Source organism: Euleptes europaea, chromosome 10 (assembly GCF_029931775.1).
Source record: "Euleptes europaea isolate rEulEur1 chromosome 10, rEulEur1.hap1, whole genome shotgun sequence".
NCBI classification, from domain to species: domain Eukaryota; kingdom Metazoa; phylum Chordata; class Lepidosauria; order Squamata; family Sphaerodactylidae; genus Euleptes; species Euleptes europaea.
This window is the reverse complement of record NC_079321.1, coordinates 59362262-59388095: the sequence shown is the minus strand read 5'-3', so window position 1 is coordinate 59388095 and position 25834 is coordinate 59362262. Positions and strand designations below refer to the sequence as shown.

The following is a 25834-nucleotide window of genomic DNA, read 5'->3' as shown; positions in this document are numbered from 1 at the left end:
TGCAATAAAGCTTTTGCTTTCAAGGGAACGCTCTGAACTCAATAGAGTAGCCTCTATTCATAAATGTTGCAAAGAGCATACACGCATGCGCTCTGGTATAGGTAGGATCGCCTGTTAAGAAAAAGTATCTTCTGTTGGAATGTGAAAAGTCTATATAATCTTTTGCGGTTGCCCCGCCTCGGTGTGAGACTGGATCCTAGCTCCGTTGGCTTCAGATCCTGCTTTCACTCAGTTATGGTGTATTGATCAATAAAACTGGCTGTAAGCTCAAACCAACCTCCCCCCCCCCCATTCTTGAATCAGATTCTATGGGAATCGGGGAGCACATAATTAGCGCCCGAACAAGAGGCTTGCCAGGTCCCTCTTTGCCACTGGCAGGAGGATTTGGGGCGGAGCCTAAGCAGAGTGGGGTTTGGGGAGGGGATAGGGTTGCCAACTGCCAGGTAGTAGCAGGAGGTCTGCTAATTCAACTGATCTCCAGCCGATAGAGATCAGATCACCTGGAGAAAAATGGCCGCTTTGGCAATTGAACTCTATGGCATTGAAGTCCCTCCCCTACCCAAACCCTGCCCTCCTCAGGCTCTGCTCCAAAAATCTCCCGCCGGTGGTGAAGAGGGACCTGGCAACCCTAGGAGGGGAGGGGCTTCAGCCAAAGCAGCCATTTTCTCCATGTGAACTGATCTCTATCGGCTGGAGATCAGTTGTAATAGCAGGAGCTCTCCAGCTAGTACCTGGAGGTGGGCAACCCTAAGGAAGGAACTGGAAACCCTTCATTCTCAGGACGACCAGATTGATGCATATTTACTTGACGGGACATCTCGCTGTGTTGAGTTGCGCTCTCAGTGTTTGCTTTGCTGGTCAATGACTGTAATAAATTGAAAAATTGAATTGGGTTGGGCTCTCAAGTGAGTATGCATGCTCTCCAAAGTAAGGCCGAATGAACACCGTGGCACTTAATCCCAGATAAATCTGGGGCTTGTTGCAGAAAGTAGCTCTGGGTCCCAGGAAATGAAAAAAGAGCAGCTTTGATACAGCAGAGTAGTAATTTAGTAGTAAAGCAGTGTGTAACTGGCCCAAAATCACCCAGTAAGCACCATGGTAGAGTTGGGATTTGAACCTGGCTCTCCCAGACCCTAATCTGAAACTGTTAAATACTAGACAGCACTGGCTTTTCTGGGGTGGCTGCTGTTGAAATTGGTAAAATTGGGCTGCTTTGGACTTCCTTCTGTTGATTTAGGTTTATGTAAACTGTCAGATAAAATAAAACCACTAGTTATCAGACAGAATCTGATTAGGAATGAAATGTATCTTAAAAAATTGAAATTGCCAGGAGCAGTAGCGCAGGACAACACTTTGCAGAAAGAAAAATGAATTTTATGGGCGAATTTAGCATTTCACCCACAATTTGGGTGCTAGGTTTAAGAACCCTAAAATCTGCTACTTAAAGCTTGCTTTTGCAAACAAATCTAGACTGTTATTTGTCTTTCAGCTATTTTCAGTTCAGTGATTTCACATTATAAAAGTTGGTAATTTTTGAATGTGCAGTTTACTTTGCTTTGCATTCCTGAGCAACTTCTTGCCCTAGCTGTTCTTCATTAGGCCTAGTTCAAAAACATCTATAGCCAAAACAGAATAGAAAGCATCACTACAATTGTCTTTTGCAGTCTAATCCTGTGTATGTTTACTGTATGGCAAAAAGTTCCATTGATTCTCTAGCATTTAACTCTTTCATGCTTTGTTCACATTTCTATTCCCACATATCCTGTATCTTTTCAAATGAGAGATTTTAGGGGTATTTGTGCTTTCAGCATTACAGTTGTGATTCTTGCAGCTGTTAGTAAATAGTGATCAGTTCCCTGAGATACATATATGATATTTAATTATCATGACCACCAGTTACTTCCTGTACTGTACACACATTTCCAAAGCATTCTGATTTGGGGATAAGCCCACAATAATCTCTGCTTTTTCAGTTATATTTTATTTACAATGTTTGTTTTAAATAGTGTTTATTTAGAATTAGAAAAAGAGCCCCGTGGCGCAGAGTGGTAAACTGCAGTACTGCAGTCCAAAGCTCTGCTCACTACATGAGTTCGATCCCAACGGAAGTTGGTTTCAGGCAGCCAGCTCAAGGTTCACTCAGCCTTCCATCCTTCCGAGGTAGGTAAAATGAGTACCCAGCTTGCTGGGGGTAAAGGGAAGATGACTGGGGAAGGCACTGGCAAACCACCCCGTAAACAAAGTCTGCCTAGAAAATGCCGGGATGTGACATCACCCCGTGGGTCAAGAATGACCCGGTGCTTGCACAGGGGACCTTTACCTTTTTATTTAGAATTATGCTTTAAATTAAGTAATTTAGAATAATTACTCATTAATTGTATTCATGCACATCATACTGCTCATATGTATGCAGATGTTCATTAAAAGAGAGGGAAAGTCTAGCTTTTTACATGTCTCTAACCTTCAAGTTTATTTCAATTTCAAAATACATGTTCTGCCTACTAATCTCTCACAGTATACTTGCCACATTAAATATACAGGATAATTACAGAGCTATCCTAAGCAGAGTTACACCTTTGTTCATTTTTACTGCAACTTCTGGAGAGAAATATTTCAGAAATACACTTGAAGAAAGATTATAAATTAATATTTAAGTCTTATGGTAAATAGCATTTAAATGTACAAGAGCTAGAGGGCAATTTAAAGAAAAAGTTAAATTGACAGCTAAAAACAACAAGTGGGAATCTTGTGTTATCTTTCCTAATCCTTGTAGGTTTCATGCGCTGACCTGGATAGCCCAAGCTAGCCTGATCTCATCAGATCTCAGAAGCTAAGCAAGGTTGGCCCTGGCCAGTATTTGGGTGGGAGGCCACCAAGGAATACCAGGGTTGCTATGCAGAGGCAGACAATGGAAAACCACCTCTGAACATCTCTTGCCTTGAAAACCCTATGGGCTCATCATTAGTTGGCTGCAACATGACAGGAAAAAAATTCTTTACATAAACAGTAGTTAAAGGATGATGGAGTGTTAGTATCTATTCCCTCTATTAGTATCTATTCCCTATAAAGTTTCCTGTTATATCATTTGGTAGCCTAAATACATTTTCTCTGAGTGTTTGGTAATTGTCACTCCAAAAGATAAGGAACAGATTAATAGAGCATTTGTTTGAGTTATTAGCACTTTTCATTTGTTTCTAGATAATTTGATGTTAAGAATACATAAATCACTTTAGTAGTTTAAACCAAGGCCCATCTTATCTGGTAGTGGCTGACCAGTTGCATGCTCCAAGCAGGGCTTGAAAGTGAGACATCGCTCCCATTGCTTGGCCGTTAGAAATATAATTATCACTATTCTGCCTAGCAATTATTTAAATTAATCAAATATTTGAATTTTTGTCAGAATTTCCAGAATCCATACACTTCACCTTATATGCCTTTTGTATGTCTTGCTTAAACTGAATAGGTAATTTGCCTACTATGACATTTCAGTTATTTCTGTGCAAAGTAACTGGCAGATATATGAAAACGAGGACACTGGTTTCTATAATTTAGCAGCTGCTATAACTTATTCCTTCTCCAAAGTTCTTTCCAGCTTCCAAATGGAGGCAGCATTGCTGCTCACGAGTATACAAAGCTCACTGTATGTTGACTTGAGAAGTTGTTCTCTAATGTACTTGACTTGTAAATATTTTGTCAGATTTCTTCAGGAAATATTGTGAAACTGGTATTCCGTAGATTTGTTTCCCCCTAAGTTGTCCAGCAGCGCACCATCTGTCTCTTGAGGTTTTGCTGGTAGTGTCCAGAGTAGAGCAACTTGTCCTTAGTTGGGATTGACATGTGTCATGAAGAACAATCTGGGACAGACTGCTGTGTAGCCAAATAAATAATTAAAATTGATATGATATTACATGCACTCCCAGCAGTTAGTCGCTGGCTTCCTGGCAAACCGTGCTAATCATTCAGTCAGCCTGACATCTTGCTTTCTTGTCAACTGCTGCATGTTTCCCCTTAGGCTGTACCAGAGCTGTATATCCTAACCTATTATCTCCTCTCTGACTGTCTCAATTGGGTCTTAAAAATGCAGCCAACTAACAAGGTTTTTTTTTTTTAACCTTTCAACATAACTTTTAATTGTTGAATGTTTGGAGGGAGGATGAATCTGAACATTGGCAAAGAATATAAATGACCTTAGGCCATAAAAGGAACGGCATATAAGGTCCTACCTGTGGCTGCAGCACCATGATTATGCAGATTTTATGGGGACTGCTTCCTCAAACACTGAGCTTGCAATGGAACCCATATTTATCACATCATGTTGAAACTGCCAAAGAGGACTGGGGTGTGTGATAAAGTTCTGGGCTCCATCCAGTTATTCCACCACAAAATTTGACATCAAGCAAGTGCCAACTATAAGGGGTATGTGTGTAATGCTAAACAATAGTTTTTCATGTTTCAGTTTACCTTTGTTTGCACTGATATTCTGGAGATCAGAATTTAGGCTTTCCTTTGAATACCATAATTTGTTTGAGAAGGTATACTGTAGCTTCAGTTATGAAAATAGAGCCCTTCTTTCTATGGGCAAATGTCTCATGATGTCTGAAAAGCTGTGAGATGCAAAAAAAAAGGGAAGGGACACTGTTGTAAGAGTCACTGTTGAATTGATTAATGTAAGCAAAGCACTTAACGTATACTTGGGAAATCATATGTTTTCACATTCATGGAGGTAAACGTGCATGAGTGAGTGGCAACTGTTTTATTCTTCTTAGATGAGGAGGCTGTTTAACATGAGTAGTGTTTGTATACAAACTTGCCTCTAATGTCTTCTTTAAATTTACTAATTTGCCTTCCTTAAAAAACAACAACACCCGTATTCGCTGGAACTGACATGCAGACAGCTATCTGTTCTCTGTACTCTATAAACTACAGATGAGAAAAACCTTTCTCCCCGGTTTGGCATGTTGCTGTTCATAAGACAGTAGGTGTATTGATTAAAATAAAACAATGACTTATATGTAGGGTTGCCAACCTCCAGAAGATCTTCTGCTATTACAACTGATCTCTAGCCGATAGAGATCAGTTCACCTGGAGAAAATGGGCGCTTTGGCAATTGGACTCTACGGCACTGAAATCCCTCCCCTCCCCAAGCCCCTCCTTCCTCAGGCTCCTCCCCAAAACCTCCCGCCGGTGGCAAAGAGGGACCTGGCAACCCTACTTATATGATGACCCCACTCCTTCTTATTATCTCCCAGCTCCCAGGAATCAGTATTTGGTGCTGAGGGAGAGAGAGAGGGATTGCCTTACTTGTTATTTTGCCAGAGGGTAAAGTAAACAGGGAAATTTATTAAATAGTATTCACAAGAAGGATTGTGAGGCAAGGCTGAATTGGAGGGAAAGCACAAAACCATATCCATCTATATCCATCATCTATCTACAAGATTCGCTTCAGAGAGAGAGAGCTTAGTTTAGATTTAGCTGTTACCGCACTAGGTATTCCCAGCGATGTATTAAGAGTTTGAAAATGTTATAAAAAATACTGTTCGCACTTTCTGTGTATTCCCACCGATGTATTAAGAGTTTGAAACTGTTATAAAAAATACTGTTCGCACTTTGTTTGACCCCTTTAGCTCTTAATACATCGCTGGGAATACCTAGTGCGGTAGCAGCCTACGCTTAGATGTTACACAGGATGTCTTTAGCTTAGATGTTTCTCAAGTTAAGCTTCTTCAGTTCTTAGGTTACAAGCTTAGTTCTGTTCCTCAGAACTCACACAGATTCATTTTCACAGACTCTGTCCCCAGCCTAGCTATCAGGGAGGAAGAGACTTTCAATCTCTATTCCCAGAGAACGGCAGAAGTATGGGGATTTTCCAGTTCTCACTGAACTACTGCACACCAGTGGCAGTAATCCTTCACGCCGCCCTGCAGCTGGAATAGCTCTGTCCCAGAGACTGATTCCCCTTTGTGACCTGAGAAAGGGCCCAATCTCAAGCCTGTCACTCCACAGGTTGTGTTTTCCACTAGCTTTGGCCACACCGAACCCTTAGATTCACAGAGTTGTTCACAGCTTCCTCTCAACGCCAGTTACCAACCTCTGAATCTCCTCGGTCTCTCGGAGCTCAGAGTGTCAACTTTTTGGCTCTGCTCACTCTTGGGGTGAAAACGCATGGTCGCTTTATCCTCCTTTAATACCTGTTTCAGCCAGGATTGAACGCATGCGTTTCACCTAATGTGCATTCGATCCTGGCTAAAACAGGGATTAAAGGAGGATAAAGCAACCATGCGTTTTCGCCCTTGGTCTCTCAGCTTCTGCTGAAGATTAACCCCTTGTTTGTCATAATTAGGTTTCAAAATAAGCCTCTGCTGAGGTGAGAGTAAATTTAAGGCTTCCGAGTTCTTTGCTGCTTTTGTATCTGCGTTGTAACAAAATAAGTAAAAGGGGAAATGGAGGCGTTGTGATCCATAAGGAAGTGATCTCCTTTGCCATCCTCCCTAGCATGGTGTAGTGGTCAAGAGCAGTGGACTCTAATCTGGAGAGCCAAGTTTGATTCCCCACTCTTCCACAGGAAGCCTCCCGGGTGACCTTGGGCAAGTCACAGTTCCCTCAGAACTCTCTCAGCCCCACCTCTCTCACAAGGTGCCTGCTGTGGGGAGAGAAAGGGAAGATGATTGTAAGCCGTTTTGAGACTCCTTATGGTAGAGAAAAGTGGGGTATAAAAACCAGCTCTTCTTTTTTGGGATGTAGTCTGAACTGAATGTTGGCATTTTGCTTAAGATTGTTCTTGCTTGAGCTGATCATAGAGGTGATATTAAGGTCCTCTCAATTTACAAGCTTGGATTCATCGACGTTTCCATAGATGGAGGATTTCTGCCTGCAGGATGTGTCTTCCTTCCCTCCTCTTGTTACAGCTCAAAATCCACCTTGTTTCCAACCAGGGATTAAAACAGATTGCTTTACTTGCTCTGGTTGATAACCTTTGGTGAAAGAAGAACAGGAGGGGTATGATGCTGTTAATTCTTCTATAGCTTTCAGCAGCTTTAAATACTGTTATCCATGATATCCTTCTGGGCCATCTACTGGGGAAAACTGAGTTTCAGTAATTCTGCACCTGCATTTTTTGGGAGGTTCCAAAAGGTAGTGCTGGGAGACTATTGCATTACCCTATGAGGATTATCTTGTGAGTTTGACCTATCCAATACTTCTTTTTGTCTATCTGAAACAATTGGGATCTTGATAGATCCCTGGGGGATAATTCCCATAGGAAAGAGCAAATGTTCATAGCACTGCCTTCTGGAAGCTCCCAATAAGATTTAATGTGAGGTCCCAATCAAGAGTCCGACATGCATCTGGAATAGAATAGAGTGCCTGTGACATTTTTGAGAATTGCAAGTGACAGATTGCAAAGGAGGAAGCGTGGAGGCCACTACCAGTCTGCAGTTCTGGTTCATTTACTGCTCTAGGAGGTATTAAGTGGCTGTGTGCTTGAAAGGCTTTCAGAACTGTCCTTGTGCTGAAACATCTGATGCACTGATTGATGACTTTGTCCAGTTGCTAGTCACGATGACGACTGTAGTCTTGCCTTTAATTGGGTGACAGTTGATCTAGTTCTGGACTCCCAAAATGCCACAGGTAGTTATAAAACACATCTGTATGCAGCTCCTGTGAAAATGTAAGAAATAATAGTCAGTGGGCAGAGGGGCTTGTCATTTACCTGAATAATAATTACCAACTGGCTAGTTGTAAGGAATTCTGGGAGGGACTTAACTGAAGCATTGCTTTGGTGGCAAGAGTTATGTTCAAAACATGCTTTGTTTTAGTATAGCTACTGTTTCTACTAGTTGTGGGAGGCGTCACTCATGTTACATCATGGGATGGCTGTCTGTTGCCGCATGAAAGTGGCTTAAAAGAACTAGTTGTAATAACAGTCAGCAGGACAGTGATTTATTTGGGTTGGCATGGGGCTGTGTATGTCATCTGTGTGTCCATTTAGTGAAAAACTTAAGAGTTGTTTATTGCTGCTAAACCTTTGTTGATGTTCTATTATGATGTATAGTAATACATATTTCTGTTTCTTTCTTTCCCAGTAATAACAGATGCGGGTGAAAGATCCATCAAAGGCTATAACTGAAAAAACCAAGAGACACAAAAAGTCAAATCAGCCTCAGGATGAAGACTCCTCAGATGATATTGCAGGAAAAGGTAATAAAGTGACGTTGCAGATTCTGACATGGTCAGAGACAACCAACAACTCTCTGGATATGTGGCAGCTGCATATGTATGCTTGTGATGAGCAGGTGGTGTAGAGGCATCACCATGCACAAAGAAGGGCTTTTTGTATGCTATGAGTGACTCCTATTAATGTTGTTTGCAAAAAGCCTGATCATGGTTGTTCTTGTATGTACCCAGGTAGAAAGCCGATGCTGGCAGTGATTTCAGGTAGATTTTCTGCCAGTACCACATGCCTGAGGATGGAGTGAGTCACCTATTATTCATCAAGGAAAGGAAAAGAAAGGAGAGTCCATATGGTTCTGATTAGCCAAGAAAGCAAAAACCTATGGGAGTTTCCAATTTAATTGGAAAATGTAATAATAGAGATTGCAGTTAGTTTATGGCCTGATGACTTATGAAGTCATTTTGTCATTAGAGTTCTCTTGTTTTGGGAAGTAGAACTGCATTTCATTACTGGCAGAACTGGAGGGAAGGAGTTAGAATAGCAGTGACAATGCTTTAAAAATGGGTGGTAGAGAGAAAGGGCAATTGTGTTATCCAAATGGCCCATTTACCTTGACCAAAGGAGCATCCTCCCTCTAAGGGGGATCAGACGCCTATACACACCAGTTCTTAGGGCAAATGTTATTGAGACCATATTGCTACTTGATCTGATGTCTCATAACAGTGTGCAGCTTCTCAGAATAAACGGATATTGATTTAAAGTTAAGGATTTATTAAGAAAAAGAATAATAGCAAAGGGAACTCGTAAATTGAACACAGTTTGAAGCATGCATGCACACACTAAAGAGATGCTCTGACTTCTGCTAAATCCTAAGCAAAGAGTATGAACTTAAAGAGAGTCTAAAGAGAAGTGGGAGGGGGGAGGAGAAGGGGAGAGAGAGAAAGATATACTAGCCTGGTCCCATGATTAAGTCCAGTGAGGTATGTTGGTGAAAGGAGGAAGCCACATTGGTGAAAGCAGGGTGGAAAGAGGGGTGCAGTCTTTACTTGCATTCGTATGGCAGAGCAGATGCAAAGACACACACACACCTTCCCCAAAGACACTTTCTCACCCAGGAGTTTGGAGCCAGTAGCTGGAGCCCATTATAGAGAGATGGGACCCAAACAGCAGGAACACCTGAAATCTGAGATTCTTGGGGCTAACTTTATACCCAAAAATGTGTGAAGACAGAAGAGATAAGATGCTTCTTAAAGCAGATTGGGATGGAGTAAAAAGTTTCAAACCTCATTGGTTGAACACAAAGATAACAAAGAGGTGGAAATTGGGGGTATCGATTACTTCTTTGATGAAGTTTATGGCCCAAATGGAATAATGAGCTTCACCATTTGTTTGGGTTTAATTGGGGGGACATAGTGAAATGAATACATCAAAATCAGAGATTGATGGGTTGATGTATCCTTCCGGGTTAGTGTTTGTGGAATGCTGAATGTAATGAACTGAGACACTGTTGTTACCTTTGAATGTATGTGTGGGTGAGGGGGGGTGAGCGCACTGCCATCTATCTTTACTCAAGCAAGGAGGTCCTCTCTTTGATGTGGTGTGAGTTGCACTGCAGTGTTTCCCTTCAGCCCCCAGATGACAGAAATACATTCCAATTTACTATTACAAACTTCGATAGAGGCCAAATTAAGAAATTTAATAAAAATGATGCATAGCCCTTCTGGTGGATTGGTGAAGGCATCCCAGCTATGAACTATATTTGAGCCCTTCTCTCTTAAAAGAACAAGCAAAATCACAAAATATTAAAATGTTGAGTATTCTGCCCTTATTATTTCTTATCTTTAGGTCTGACATGCCAGCATGTAAGCCAAGCAGTTGATGTGCATCATGTGAAGAAAGTGGTAGCTCAGAACGTCTGGTCTGTATGTTCAGAGTGCCTAAAGGAAAGGAGAATATGTGATGGTGAGCCAGTAATGCCTACAGACATATGGCTTTGTCTCAAATGTGGAGCTCAGGTAAATATATTCAGTATGTGAGTTTGCAGATCAAATATATTTCACTTATGGTTACATACAACATATCCCCTTTGCTGGAGCTTCTGAATGTACAAGTAGGAATCAAATATGTCCTAGGGGTTACATTTCTGGGTCGGATGTGGATCTTCGTTCTGGCTATTCCCAGGAAGAGTGGGAATAAATTAGTTAGTGGGGACCTGGGGAACAATAAACTGCTAAATAGTTCTAGGGAAGTACTGAAGGGTAGTGCCTTGGACTGAATAACCTGACCAAGGAAAATCAAGTAGGGCTGTGGCTTGTCATAGGGATGGGCCAGTTAGGGAGGGCTATGTTGACTTTATAGGATGGCTCAAAGAACACGTTTGTACCTTTGTAGGGTGGTGAGATCCCCACATTTGTATGAGAGTGTAAATCAAATGACCAATATTGCTTGTTAACATCATTTTTTCCTCTTGAAGCATCCTTTTATAAACACAATTGATTTTGCACTTCTGAATAAAACAATTTACCGATTTTATTGAAGGATAGCAGTGATAATTTAATGTTTTTTTTTAATTAATGAACTTTAGGGCTGCAGTCAAAACTCAGAAGCTCAGCATTCTCTGAAACATTTCCAGACTACCCGGACAGAACCTCATTGCATTGTAATCAATCTCAGTACATGGATCGTATGGTAAGATTGTGTGTGTTGAGGGGGAGCTGCATAAGTCATGTCTATACATGTAAAATTTATACATATAATTTATTCCTTGCATATTACACGGAAAATATATGTTATACCTTTTCTGGTATGCTTACACAATGGTGGTGGTGGTGGTGGTGGAAAGTGCCTTCAAGTTGCAGCTGACTTATGGTGACTTCATAGGGTCTTCAAGGCAAGAGACAAACAGAGGTGGTTTGCCATTGCCTGCCTCTGTGTAGGAACTCTGGATTTCTTCATCCAAGTGGTTCCCCATCCAAGTACTAGGGCTGATCCTGCTTAGCTTCTGAGATCTGACTAGATTGGCCTAGCTTGGACCAACCAGGTCATGATATGAGGCCATACGTCTTGGAATTTGAAAAGGGTAATTAAAAATAAAATATGAATTGGATTAAGAAACTTGTTTCTTGCATCATTGATAAACCTAGAAGTCCTGGAATGAATGTAACATTTGCTGATGTGATGTCTAACAATTAACTTTATTAAATACATGGCATTGTTTCCTTAACATAGTGGTTCTCACACAAAATGTCTAGCATCAGCCCTCACGTAGTGGCTCTGGGATCCAACCTTGGCTCCACTTCTGACGTATCCCCTAGTGGCTGCCATAAGGCACCTGTCCCCTGCACGACCAGTTGTATGACACTGGTAGGGCTGGAAGTGGGAAAGGGCACTGTCCTCCTCTCCCCCATATCCTCGTATGGCATTTTATGATCATTAATGGCTCAAAGAAGCTGTTCGTTTATACTGTTCGTGTCTAATAGGGGAGGTAGAGGTTTCCAGATGTAGATCACAATTCAGCTGCAGGTGTACAGGTCCTCATTTGCACTAGTGCATTCTCTCAGCCATTCCGTGTGTTACGATATTCCGTGTGTTTTTGCTAAGCAGACAACTGTCCAAAAATATGCCCATATCATGCTTGAAAGCCAAAGTTCCATCAGCATTAGAGGACTAATTTTAATTTTTTTTAGGTAGAGTAAAAAAGGTAAAGGTCCCCTGTGCAAGCACCGGGTCATTCCTGACCCATGGGATGACGTCACATCCCGACGTTTACTAGGCAGACTTTGTTTGAGGGGTGGTTTGCCAGTGCCTTCCCCAGTCATCTACCCTTTACCCCCAGCAAGCTGGGTCCTCATTTGACTGACCGCGGAAGGATGGAAGGCTGAGTCAACCTTGAGCCGGCTACCTGAAACCGACTTCTGTTGGGATCGAACTCAGGTCGTGAGCAGAGCTTGGACTGCAGTACTGCAGCTTACCTCTCTGCGCCACGGGGCTCCTACTTTTAGGTAGAGAGGGGAGGCAAAATAGAAATAGAAGAATTTTATTTTGCTATATTTTGTGGTTGTAAAATGCACTTTATATAAAGACAGTACTTGTGTAACCTCCTGAGTGACAGATTTCAGTGCCTTTGGACAGGAGATACATTCATACTATTTTAATCAATATCTTGAGTTTAGTTGCTACAGTATTTAATTTTTTTAAGGTGCTATGAATGTAATGAACAGCTGTCGACACACTGCAACAAGAAGGCTTTGGCACAAATAGTTGACTTCCTCCAAAGACACGGTACCAGAAATGAAACAAGTAAGATACTACAAATTTTATGTGGCTCAGAAGTTGATATTCTGCCTTTGTGTTTCTGAATCTGTGCAGTCCAACATAAGCCTTGGGTGGTTTTCGAGGCCCTTTAGGGGTTTTCAGTGTGTTTCTGGCATAAGAACAACTCTCAACACAAACTATTGACCCATCTTCCATCTTCAGAACTAGGAAGAAAATACCTTTAGCTGGTAAAGGAATTGGGGGTTGGGTCAACAATGACTGTAAACTTATTCAAGAGTTAATTTGTTTTAAAAAGGGCTAGATGTCAAATCTTCATGTAAGCTGTATCTTCTGACCTCTAAATCTACGTATGTGAGGGTTTAGTGAGATTGTTGTGTAGTAAAGGGTATGTACTTTAGGTACTTTAATGCATGTGGAAGAACTATCTGAATGAGTATTGTTTTTTCCACCTGTAATATGATCTATTATAGGTTTACATATGCAGTACACTTGATCAGCATGCATAGAGCTTCTGTAGTCCACCCAATACAATTGATGATAAAAACTGGGGAAATTGACAACTTAATGAAAACTTCATGTGGCATCTAAATTCCTAATTATGATTGTGGTGTGTGTTTAGGGAGAGTACACACTTTTTTCCACCAAGGACACAGGATTATACTGGACAGTCTTACAATACTTATTCTGTCCTTTACAAATAGATTTCCAGCAACATTTATTGTCATTTTACTATAGTTGACTAAATAAACTTGTGATTTAGCAATTGTACTTTTGTCCCTTTATTATGCTAGGGGTTGTTTATGAATAGGTTTTTCCTCCCCTGATGCATAACAGAAATTGTAATTTAAGTCTTGCTTTAAAATTGTGTGTCCTCTAAAAAAATGGCTTTCTAATCAAAATGTTACATGGAAATCTTTGAAAAATACAGTGTGCCCAAGAAGAATATGAGATGAGAGTTGTGGTATGGTTTGTCCAGTTCAGTTGAATCGAACATTCACATGAAGAGAAAGCAAATATGTCGGGGAAGGTAGCATAGGTTACCTAGTTAATGTATTTTAAAAGAACAAATGAAATAACATACTTGTCATCAGTGCTAAGGTGGAGGTCCAGCATGGCAGAAGCATGTCTGCTTTTTCATTCAGCAGTTCAAAACATTCAATTTCAGCTACAACAATGTGCAAATTATATTACTACTACATGACTGACCAGGGGAATTAAGTGACTGAAATGAGCCCAAATGTAGATTCCAAAGAATGTGTGCAGCTGTGTGGATTTCACATCTGATCCTGTGCCTTACCATGCCCAGCAATGCATTCTTTTCATCCTCCTGCTTCCCCCCCCCAACTTATTTTTTCTTTTTCTTTTTAAGTACAGTCTGTGTAGTTGATGTTTGGTACAAAATCAAAATATTTTGTAGAGAATAACTGCTCAGAAACTGAGGGGTTTTTTTTGTTTTTGTTTTTAAGGCAGGCTATGATGATGTCCCTGCCTGGAAAGCAGGTGTGTTATTGTCATGATGGTACACTTGTGAGTTTCACACAGACCTAGTACAGTTAGTGGTCCATATGAACTGTGCTGAGATGCTGCTGTTAAGAGTATCTGTTGGTGTTATGGGCATCAAAGAAATTAGAGATGACGGTGTATTGGTCACTGGATGCAAAGATTATATTCTCTCTTGATTTTTCTTTTAGATAATGGCGTGGAGAATAGCAGTTGCTTTCTTTTTCTTTTTGGAATAAAACAGTCCATAAAGCGCAAGGGTCCCAGGTTTTACTCTGTGTGTGTGTGTGTGTGTGTGTGTGTGTGTGTGTGATACAAAGAAGCTAATTCTACAATTAAGATCTAACAAGAAAAGTACTTAAATACATTTTTTGTGGGCATTGGCATGTTGGTAGCCCACATGAACAGGCTACCATCATATTAATACTGCAGGCATAATCACTAGTACACACAGTGAACACATTTATTTAATGATTTGGAAAATGTATATGCTGCCTCTCCAGAGACCGGCTTGAGGCAGATCACAAAGTATAATGAATAGAATAATAAAAAACAATAATAAAAAAAAGACCCATAAAACCCCAGCCACAGCATAAAAACGTCATAAAACATTTAGCAGCATGGAATGGTGTCTTTAAAACAGTTCTCAGGCTGAAAGCCCGGATGAAAAGGAATGCTTGGGCCTGGCACCAGATTTTGAACCAATAGAAGTTTCCGATCAGTTTTCAAAGGCAGCCCCACATAGAGCACATTACAGTAAGCTAACTTGGATTTATTTATCTTTTACTTATTTAAAATACTTAGATTCTACCTTATCTCCACAAGCTCAAGGCAGCTAACAAAACACCAAAAGATGTAAGTTTAAAAACAGCTGAAACCTGCTTACCTTTTACCAAATGCCTTCTAGAACAGAACAGAGTGTTTGTATGTGACCAGATCACACTATTCAAGGAACAACTGTAGCTGGTGAATCAGCCAAACGGATAAAAGGTGCTACATGTTGCAGAAGAGACCTGACTCCTCAATTGTAGGCTAGGATCCAGAAGAGATGATCTCTCCCAGCTATTTCATATAGCTGTTAAACACAGTGGAACGCTGTGGGATCCTATAGCATGAATGTCACATGGTCTAGCAGTAGTCCTCCCAACCTCTCTCTGGAAGGAAACAACAGTCAATGTCAAGGCCAGTCTCTCTGGAAGGAAACAATAGTCAATGTCAAAGCTGCCAAGAGCTTGAGCTTAACTTGGAATTTTGAACACAATAATTTGTAAACAGTATATTGAAGTTAGATTTCGATGCATAAAAGCTGCCAAGAGGTTCAGGAGAATCATTAGGGATGCACTTCTCTTTTTTCTTTCCGGACAAAGACTCAGTTAAGGCAACCAAAGCTGTTTCCATTTCAAACACAGGACTAGATCCAGATTGAAATGGGTCTCACTAATCCATCTCGTTCACCTGGAACTGTGTAGCTACTGCCTGCTCAAACACCTTACCCAAGAACTTAGTTGGCCATAGTAATTTAGGTCAGTGGGGTCTCAGGCACCTTCTTCAGGAAGTGCTATGGCTGTCTCTTTCAAAGTGGTCAGAATTACCCCCTCCCACAGAGAAGTGTTTGTTTACCTCCCATACCCGCTTGACTAACCCAGCCTGGCATGATACTGTCAGCCAGGAAGGGTAAGGTAGAGCCTGGGCATGCTGGGATATACGCCTCTAAGCGAAGTCTGCATTTCATTGGGCCTCACTGATTGAAAATCACCCATACAGCTAGGAGCAGACTGCACTCCCAATAGCATTTTAAGACTGAACCAGACAAGCTGTGGCATCGAAGTTGCAGTGGATGCAAGTGTTTTTATCAGCAAAAAGCATTGCAAAGGAGTCAACCTATATATCTCAGGTGGCTGGGATGAGACCCCCTTTGTAACTCCAGTTTTTAAACAGTTCAACTAGTTCTCTAGAAGATATTTTCTATTTGCTTAATCTTGACCTCGAATGCAAAGAGCCCTAAAGGCAATGGATAGAATAATAAAAAACCCTTCTGTTGGGATACATAGTTAGGATTCCATTTTATTGCCTCTTTGATGTAACAAGCTGTGGAAGCAGCACAAGAAGTATGTTGCTTCTTGAAAGGAGGAAAAGTTGCATAGTGGGAGGACATCCCTGTGATACCTCACAGTTGGCAGTATAGTGCAGATATGCAGAGGCTGTCGAGCAATAGCTGTACTGCCTCTCTTAGGAAGTAACACTGGGATGGACTTACTTGTTATACTAGTGTAATTTGGGAAGGCCTCAATTTCAGTGTGTTAATTAAAAATAGCATATGAAAAAAAATATTGAATGTTTATTTTAAAAGTCCGTGTGGAGAGCTGTTAAGTTTGGGCCTACTAGCTTTAAGTGTTCCTCAGAGATCTAGTTCCTAGCGAATATATAAATACTGTGTCTATTGAAAACATTCCAGTCCACAAACAAGTCACTTCAGTTTTCATTTTGGAGATCACCTTAACATGTCTGATCCTTAAATGACTTGAAAATAAATCTTACTGAATTCAGTGGGGCTTACTCCCAAGTAGTGATGCGCGAAGGCTTGCAGCTTTAATGGTTTGTCCTCCAAGCACTTCTTTGTTGTGGATCAGAAAGTAAGAACTGGCAGTAAACGCTTTGTTAATTTTCTAATCTCTTGATAACTGTTCAACTAGTGTCACATTCAGATGTTTCTTTATGGCTTCCTGCGTTTTATAATTTCATGAGCATTCAAGTCTAGCAGCAAAGCCGTTCTGTTCATTGTTTTTGTGTGTGAGTGGGAGTGGGTGGGGGGGTTGTTGCCTTTGTTTTTTTTCTCCCCTGGATGATTCACATTTGAGATTCAGTAAACAGAACCTTGCTACTTGTGTGAAGCTGTCATTTAACCATGAAATGAAATGCTTTTATTGAGTTTGCCCTGCGGATATGGTCCGCTGTGGCAGTGCTGTCCATATTTGGTGGCTGTGCAAGGAGAGCCAGGTGGTGCTGCAAAGCGTAGCACAGTGAAGCGTGGACAGATCTAGGTTTGACATTTGTCATCCTTCACTGCTGAAGGGGAGAGAAAAATCTGCTTTTCCATATGCTACTGCTCTAATTTTTGCCTGCAGTTTTGTCCAGATGGCCTTGTGAGCATTGTTTACTTTAAGATGTTGCCCCAGATGTTGTTGAATGCCGATGGATAAATGCAACAACTGCCGTAGACCAATATGTAAATTAAATACACCGTTTTGGCTTTTTAAAAAAATGTAACCAATGTGTGTTCCATTTAGATGTCATATAAATATTTTTTGGGGAAATGCTCTCTACTGTAATTTACCTTTTTCAGTGTGATGCAGAGGATAGATACTGGTCCTGGACCAGCAAGACCTAGGTTCAAATCTCTGCTCAACCATGCAACTCGTTGGGTAACCTAGGCCAGTCACTATTGTTCAGCCTAACCTTATTTCATGAAGATAATTCACAGTGGGTAGCCGTGTTAGTCTGTTTGCAGTAGTCAAAAAGGGCAAGAGTCCAGTAGCACCTTAAAGACTAACAAAAATATTTTCTGGTAGGGTATGAGCTTTCGTGAGCCACAGCTCACTTCTTCAGATACAGCTAGGATGTGAATCCATCGGTCTTTAAGTAGAGGAACAGTATGTAAATGTGAATAGCAGGCTTGATGGGATTAGGTGTGATATGCAGAAGAGTCTGTGATGTCCAGGGGAGAGATGGGTGTGGAGAAATCAGCATTGGTAATGGGCCATGAATGCAAGGTCTTTATTCAGCCCAGGTAAATGCATTGACTTTAGTTTGAATATCAACTGTAATTCAGCAGTTTCTCTTTCCAATCTCCCTTTAAAATTCCTTTGTAAGAGAACTGCTACTCTTAAATCTGCAACAGAATGTCCTGGAAGGTTGAAATGTTCTCCCACTGGTTTTTGAATATTGTGGTTTCTGATGTCAGACTTATGTCCATTTAATCTTTGTCTAAGAGACTGACCTGTTTGTCCAATGTAGATTGTGGAAGGGCATTGCTGGCATGTGATGGCATAAATCACATTAGAAGATGAGAAGGAATATGAACCTGAGATAGTATGGCTGACATTGGTGGGTCCAGAGATGGTGTTCCTAGAATCTATATGAGGGCAAAGTTGGCACCTTGGTTTGTTGCAGGCCTTGGTGCCAGAGTCCATGTTCTTGTTAAGTAGTTTATCATCATGGGTGAGAAGTTGTTTTAGGTTAGCCGGCTGTCTGTAAGCAAGAAAGGGACACCCCCCCAGTGCTTCAGCGAGGGTGTCCCTTTCATGGTGTGGTTACGAATATAAAATAGGGGGATAACCTGTATATCTGATCTTATGCAGGTGGAATAAAACTGTGATTTAGTTTCTAAGCTTTCTTCTGTCCTTGCTGGCTTAATTCTGTAGGTAACCTCCAAGTCTTATGTGTTAGAGATGTTGGAGACTTGTAAGCTAGAAATGGTGTCAGCGAGGGGGATTTTTATAGGTGCTCTGTATGGAAATTACTTGTGTCAGGTAGCTGTGTTCATTTGTCACTTCCCAAGTTCTGTTCTGACGGAAAGAAATTTAGTGAGCCTTCCACCAAGATGTTAATGTAACATGTAACAGTACTTTGTAAATTAATGCTATATAAATTCTAATCACCTAAAGAAATACTATGATGATAGGACTTTATTTGCTTACAGCATTGATATAGTGTATCATCTTTTCTGTGATTACACTTGGGTATGTTAAGGCTTAATAAAATTTATTTTAAAAGAATGGAAGTTAGGTATCAGCGGTGCTTGGCAGACTTCATTGTTAAGGACACTTTGTGCTGTGGCATTCTTCCTACATAGAGATTAATTTTGATTAGGGAAAGTACACATATTGACAAAAAGCTTGGGTTGCATTTCATAAATGACCTTTCTACATAAATTGGACAGTTGCACTTGGCTTTTTATGTATACATAAACTAGTGCAATATGAAATACATAAATAAAATGTGCCTTAAACCCTGAATTTCCTGGCAAGTCCTTTTTGGTTTCACTGGCCCATGTTAGTGGCTTTGGGATTGTTCTTTGTGAACTGTAGAGTTTGGAACCTGAAGGGGGGAGGGCTTGTGTGCGTGAAAATATAATTGCAAATCCAGGCAATTTTTTAAAAAATGAGCCTTGTCTGGGAGGTCGGAAAATTATTTCAACAATTTGAAATCAGTTGTAACGGGTACCTCAAAATATTAATTTTCTTTCAAAATTAAAGTATAGTCTTTCCCCCTTCCCCCTCAGTCTTGGAGGCTAAAGGATTCAATGACTAATGCACAGGGAAATATTTTGGCATCAATGTTCCGTTAATGTAAATAGGTCTGTTTAGTTATTAGGAATACTTAATGAGTCTTCGGTATGTAACTCATTAGGACAAATACATGCAGCTCTTGGCATCCATTAAGTCCATAACTTGTTCACATTGACATGCATTGTTAATCAATACTTGAAATGCTCTAGATGTCAGTAATGTTCATATTTAGTGCAGCTGTTACAACAATATGAAAGTTGCTAGTAGAAATCTAGGCTAAATAGTGCGTCTCAAGTCTTTTTGTTACCTCTAGGCTACAAGTTAATGGCTGTCTAACTTCACTGCCCCATTTCTATTTAAGCACTAAGTCAAATAGGAAACTGCAAGGACACTGTACTGGTAGCATATTGTGTGACCATTTATTAAACATATATGGATTTTGAAGGTTTAAAACAGGCTTCTTCGCATCTGGTTGCAGACCAACTTTCTGCCCAATAGCAAAATGTGTAGCGTAGGCAGAGAGCACTACAAGGATGTCATCAAAGAAAACATGGTTTCCATTGAGCTGTTGAAGATGTGCTACAGACCAATTTGTACTTTTGCTTGAAAGGAGGGCAGAAGATTATAAATCTCATTGCTTCCACCAGTGGAATGTTTTTGTTATAAATCTGCCTTTCTAAAAGCTTGGGATATAGTCTTATTTACATGTTTCATAAAAGCGCTGCTGAAGCCATGTAGCTTTCTGAACCCCGCATGTGTGTAGCTGACTTATGGCGGCCCCATAGGGTTTTCAAGGCAAGAGATGTTCAAGGGTGATTTGCCATTGCCTTCCTCTGCGTAGCAATCTTGGACTTCTTGGTGGTCTTCCGTCCAAATACTAACCAGGGCTGACCTCGCTTAGCTTCCGAGATCTGACGAGATCGAGCTAGCCTGGGCTATCCAGGTCAGGGTGCTGAACCCCATGCCATACCACAAATTGCTTTTGAAAATTCCCTCAGTTTAAATAGCCGTTTGTAGTGAGGCATAGGGTTCTCGTGACTAAGAAAAGCAAACAAACCTAAACTCACAGTTTTCTGAATTCTCTAAACTTAATTTCCTTACAAGAGAGAACATAGTCATATACAGTGTAAGGGATGAATATGCTTAGATCACGATTGATTTTATTAATTTATTGTTATTTATAGTCCACCTTTCTCGCTAGAACTCAAGGCAAATTACGTAGACTGAGTCAATACAATCAACAAGATGGGACATTCAGTAAACAATGAAATTGGATTGGGTTATAGAACCAACCAGAAGTCTTAAAAACAGAACTGAAGCAAAGCATGCCTGTTAACATGGCACATTCAATGATGCAGAATTACATAACAGGATCCAACCCACAGCAAACTGTCTGTACACAGTAGTACAGACCCCAATCCCCAATAAGTTATCCAAGACTTTGTGAAGCCATTCATACAGTGCTACCCTGCATAGAAAAGCCCTCTTGAATAATTCAGTTTTGCGTAATTTGCAGAAAGCCAGGTGGGTGGGAGCCTTTTAGACCTCCTTAGGCGGCCATTCCACAAGGTGGGGGCCACAACGGAGAAGGCATGTGTGCAGACTGCTGTTATTGGCACCTGCCGAAGGTCCTGCTCACAATAGTGAGATATTATTTAGGAATTTTCATCATCATACTAACTGCTTGCAAATTCACAAAGGAATATGGCCAGTATGGTATAGCAACTAAAAAGTTAGATTAGGACTAGGCAGACCTGAGTTCAAACCTTGTTCAGCCATGAAACTCATTGATTGGAAATAGTCCCGTCACTCAGTCCAACCTAATTCAAGAATTGTTGTGAAGGAAACATTGGAGTGGAGAACCATGTATACTATACCATCAATTGTAGTATTATCTGCTCTGATTGGCAGCAGTTCACTGGGATTTTGTGTACACATCTGTCACATCACCTACTATCGGATTATTTCCTAACTGGAGAGGGCGTGGATTAAATCTGGGACCATCTGCATGCAAAGCCATGGCCCCACTAAAGAAAAATGTGATGGGTATATGGTCACACAAATCATACAAACTCATTGTCATTTTAAATTGTGTTTCATTGTTTAGCACCTGTAATTAATTTTGTATTTTAAGTACTCGTAAGCATCAACCTTTTAGCCACTGTGTTGATGCTGCTGATAGGCATGTATATGTGTGTTATTACAGGTTCATCATCAAAAATTATACGGTTAAATGAAGACAACAATGACACAAATGATGAATTAAAGGGAAGAAGCATCAGTTCCAGTTGGGCGTCAGTTCCAGTTAAAGGAATTAATAACTTAGGAAACACTTGCTTCTTTAATGCTGTTATACAGGTAAGACATTAAAACTTGAGTCTCTGTTCCCAAGTATAACTGTCTAAAGAATAAAGCTCACGTGGCTTCATTCGTTTAGCAGGGCTGTGTTCTTCCTTTGTACTTCTGGCTGTTCCTAAGCTTTTTACTTGATAAGGTGCACACATTTTCCTGCATTTTGTAGCATTTAAAGTATAGCAGTATCCTCATTCTTAGAGATGGTTCTTGTTCTGAGGGGGAGGACATCTTGTGCTGGGTGATTGCCATATGTCCATCAAGGAGACAAGACCAGAACTTCCTGTCTCCTGGGTGGGAGTCACCCATGGGTTCAGTTCATTTCCTGCCTTACTAGGGTGTTCAAGCTTTTTGCAGGAGCATCAAGAGCTGGAGTCTTCATAACTAGTCATAGCAGACTTCTTTGAAAGTCACATTATTCTGAATTTTAAGTTTTAACCAAGAAACACCTGTGTCTTTATAATATACCATGCAATTCACATATTAATACTAGGAATGAAAGAACTACTTAGTGCTTTTGGAAAAATTATGTGATGTGAATTTATTTGGAGAAATACTGTTTTATTGGACAGTAGTGTTATATAACTGTGATTGATAAAACACAGATGACGTAGGTGCATACAGTTGCACGTCCTCCTTTTATTCAGTCCTACTTCATGCTGAAAAGAAAACTCTCCCTTTCATGCAGGATTCACACACCTGTTAATTCTGTGAGCACAGGTTGATTTTACCTTTTTAAAAATGTTCTTGGCTATTTAGAAAGTAAAGGAAATTTCAGAAGCCCTTGGTAATGTGACATGAACAACCGCATTGAGAGAATCAGTCAAATGTTTTGCTTGGACATGTGCAGCATTTATAGCAGGTTTAAAGGCGCTCTCTAGATTTTAATCATGTCTTCTCTTTGTTGATGACTACTATGCTTTCTATAGTACACATTCCCTTTTGATAAGAATTCATTATTATATTCATTTATATGCAATGAATTGCATTTTTTCCTGTTTTCTCTAGAACTTGGCACAGACACACATGTTAAATGAGCTAATGTGTGAAATGAAGGAAAAGGGGACAAAGTTGAAAATAGGTCAAAATCCACTGTCCCAACTGGTAAGCATTTAGTGAAACTTGCAAATTTGTGTGAAATACTCAGTCAAAGATATCTTCTTTGAGTAAATTTTTTTCTATATACTGAAAAGCAATCATAATGAATATACATTTTCTATATCTTTTTAAAAAATGTGTACAGGAATCAGTGCCCCTAAGTTTGTAGGCATACTGCTCTATAAAATCAAAGATCAAATGGCCATATGGCTGTTCTTTGACTGCTGAATTAAAATAGAAATCTGACCTTAGTTCTGTTACTGTAGAAGAAATTAATGTCTTTGTCTCTCATTTCCAATTTCAGTACACAAAGGTACTGGATCCACATGTGTCCTTTCTGTACCCCATAAAACCTCTGGGTTTATAAAAGTTTTAGAAGTCAGACCTTTTCACTTGAGGAGTAATAACCTTTTATAGATAAGCTTAGAGAGCCCAATTCTCTTGAATACAAATTCTGATCCTGGACTGATCTGCTAAATTAAAAGCTATAGCTAAACTCTTGCTTATTTCTTTAATTTTAATTACTTTTTGTTTATATTTTGTATATTCTTTCTTTACATTTTGGTCTTTTTTGTGCTGTTAAATTGCTAAATATCATTCCAACTACTTACAAAACATTTGCCACCTGATTTTCTGCTTGAGTACAGAATATACTCTCTAAAAGATAAAAATGTGATTCCCCCTCTTTTGCAGATAAAACTGCAAAAAGTCCTAAATGTTTTGGTTGATGGGATGAAGGTTTTTGTTTGTTTTAGAAATTGCATCAACTATTTAAATTTTAAATGAAGAGCAAGTATTGTTCTCTGCTTCTGAAGTTTCTGAAATGTTTTTTTGATTCCATAGGACCCTTTGGTAGTCAGCCTCTCAAGCCCTGGATCATTGACTTCAGCTATGTTCCTGTTCCTTCACAGCATGAAAGAATCTGGAAAGGGTCCTCTTTCTCCTAAAGTTCTTTTCAGCCAGCTCTGTCAAAAGTAAGAGTAACTTTATGTCAGTAACATGTTTCCCATGGATGGTGTCTTAAACACGAAATATGAAATAATACATGTGAAATAAAATGTTCCTGAGAAGTATTCTGTAGCAAGAGCTAAGTATTTTGATTTTGAGGGGTTTTCCTCTCCTTAATAGTTTGGTTATTAGGGGGGAAATTGATCATTCTTTCCGTAGCAACTGTTTAGCGTCTGGTACTAATTCATCCACTGTTAATTTTGTTAGTGTTGCAGCTGTCAGACGTTTTGCTAAGACAGATTGTATGCATAGCTACAGGGCCCTTCTGTTTGTTTTCCACTATTCTCAATGTTAGGGATACAGACTTTTAACTTATCTAGAGACTTACTACCTCACGCAATGTTTATGTACTAAGAGGTCATAAATAATTCCTCTGTTAGGGCTGAGTAATTTTATTAGTGGAAGAAATTGTGAAGCCAGGTATTATGGCAGTAGTCCTTATCATTAAGTAGATTTTCAGATAATTAGGAAAGTGGCGCTTCTGTTCTGCTTGGTAATGATCATAGGAAAAATATTTTTAATCTTGTTCTTTAATATTGCTGGGTAAGAGTTTAGGCAATAATATGGTGGTAGTTGATGATGTATCTCTCTTTCTTTGAGTTTTTATCATAGAAAAGGATTGACTTCCAAAAAGAGTAGGTAATTCATGTAGGAAAGAAAAGAGAATAATCTTTTCATAATCACAGAAGATCCATTGAGATATATATTTGATGAAAATATTCATCTGGAGAAATATTTTGTATAAAAGAATATAACCATCTGTGGTTTGAGTGATAAGGAATTAATATTCATGATTTTTCCAAGTAAACCTTAATCATTATTTGGGATTAGATAAGACTGTGCACTTCAGTTACCTATATGTTGTCCAATTCAGAACTGAATTACCAACATACTTCTGGTTCATAGGACAGTAGAAAGTCACTGATGATTATTTAGTTTGAAGCACTAAAAATATTTGTGATTTAAGTTTAAAAACCACAGAATTCATCTGCCAAGATTTTGTTGGTGATCTCTAGTTTCTTCAATGTATAAAGTATTCATTGCCTTGGGAAGGGGTCAACGTCCAGTGGTAATGCCTGGCATGCAGACAGTCCCAGTTTAATCCCTGGCATTTCTCATTAAATATTCTTGGGTAGTTGGACTGGAATGATACTTTCTTACAAATTGAGAGAACTGCTGCAAGTCTGAATAGACAACACTGGTGTGATTGACTGTATAAGGCAGCTGTATGCGGTTATCTCTGCCATTTACAGTGGAGACTGATGCTTGTTCAGTCTTTTGCATAAATGAAAGTAATTCAGATATTGAATCCCCTCCACACACATAAGGCTTTCCCACATTCTCATTTTCCTCACTTGCGTGTTCCTATTGTTTTGGCGGGAGGGTATGTGTGTGCTTTCAATATTACATTGCATTATGTTTGGAATAAAATCCTGCAGTTTAAATCTGCAGGGAGAAATGCTGGATATAAACCAATGTAATATCAAATTGTCCACTAGAGGGAGTAAAACACATGAAGAACAGAAACACCCCCCCAAAAGCAACAGGAACACGCAAGTGAGGAAAATGAGAATGGGGAAAAGCCCATGGTTGAAAGCCCCACAGGGGAGATGGGGAAGGGTTTATTCTTGGAACTCAGTTTCTATCCAGCAAGATACTCATCCTCTGCAGCATTACTCTAGTAAAATGACACTGGAATTTTACTAAAAGGTAAATTAATTTTGCATAATTTAAAAATAATCTAATTTCTGTCAGTCAGCAGTTTTAATAAGAAACAAGTGCAAGGTATTGGCATTGCAGTTATATGGAATACAGTATACACAGTGGCAGTTTCTACATTATCTGTCATATTTTTATCTTTCCTCCAGATGGCTCAAGGCAGCATATAGTGTGTTTAGAATTGCCATCGTTTGCCAACATGGTTTTACAAAGAATCCAGATATTAAACTGGCAAACTGAGTCAGTCAAGTGCATTTTGTCCCTATGTCTTTTTCTCAGAGTTGACTTGTGGTGATTTATTTTTGGCTTAGAATGGAATCTTTGTGCTTGCCTGTCCAGTGTGGACTGGCAAACCGCTGTTTATGCACCTGGGTGTGTTGTACTGTGGGCGTATTGCTTTCAGTTCTTTTGTGCGCAACAGTAA

General features: G+C 39.9%; 1 protein-coding gene across 3 annotated transcripts in view; it reads left to right on the top strand.

Moving 5' to 3' along the window:
• The first annotated feature begins 8088 nt into the window (after positions 1-8088).
• Positions 8089-25834, top strand: part of USP45 (ubiquitin specific peptidase 45) — a 57647-nt gene continuing 39901 nt past the window's right edge. For all 3 annotated transcript variants that reach the window (XM_056856299.1, XM_056856300.1, XM_056856302.1), the window contains exons 1-7: positions 8089-8196; positions 10016-10185; positions 10755-10858; positions 12369-12469; positions 21440-21591; positions 22594-22689; positions 23527-23657. In XM_056856299.1, coding sequence (XP_056712277.1) covers positions 8091-8196; positions 10016-10185; positions 10755-10858; positions 12369-12469; positions 21440-21591; positions 22594-22689; positions 23527-23657 — 860 coding nt within the window. In that variant the 5' untranslated portion in view covers positions 8089-8090. The remainder of the gene's footprint in view (positions 8197-10015; positions 10186-10754; positions 10859-12368; positions 12470-21439; positions 21592-22593; positions 22690-23526; positions 23658-25834) is intronic.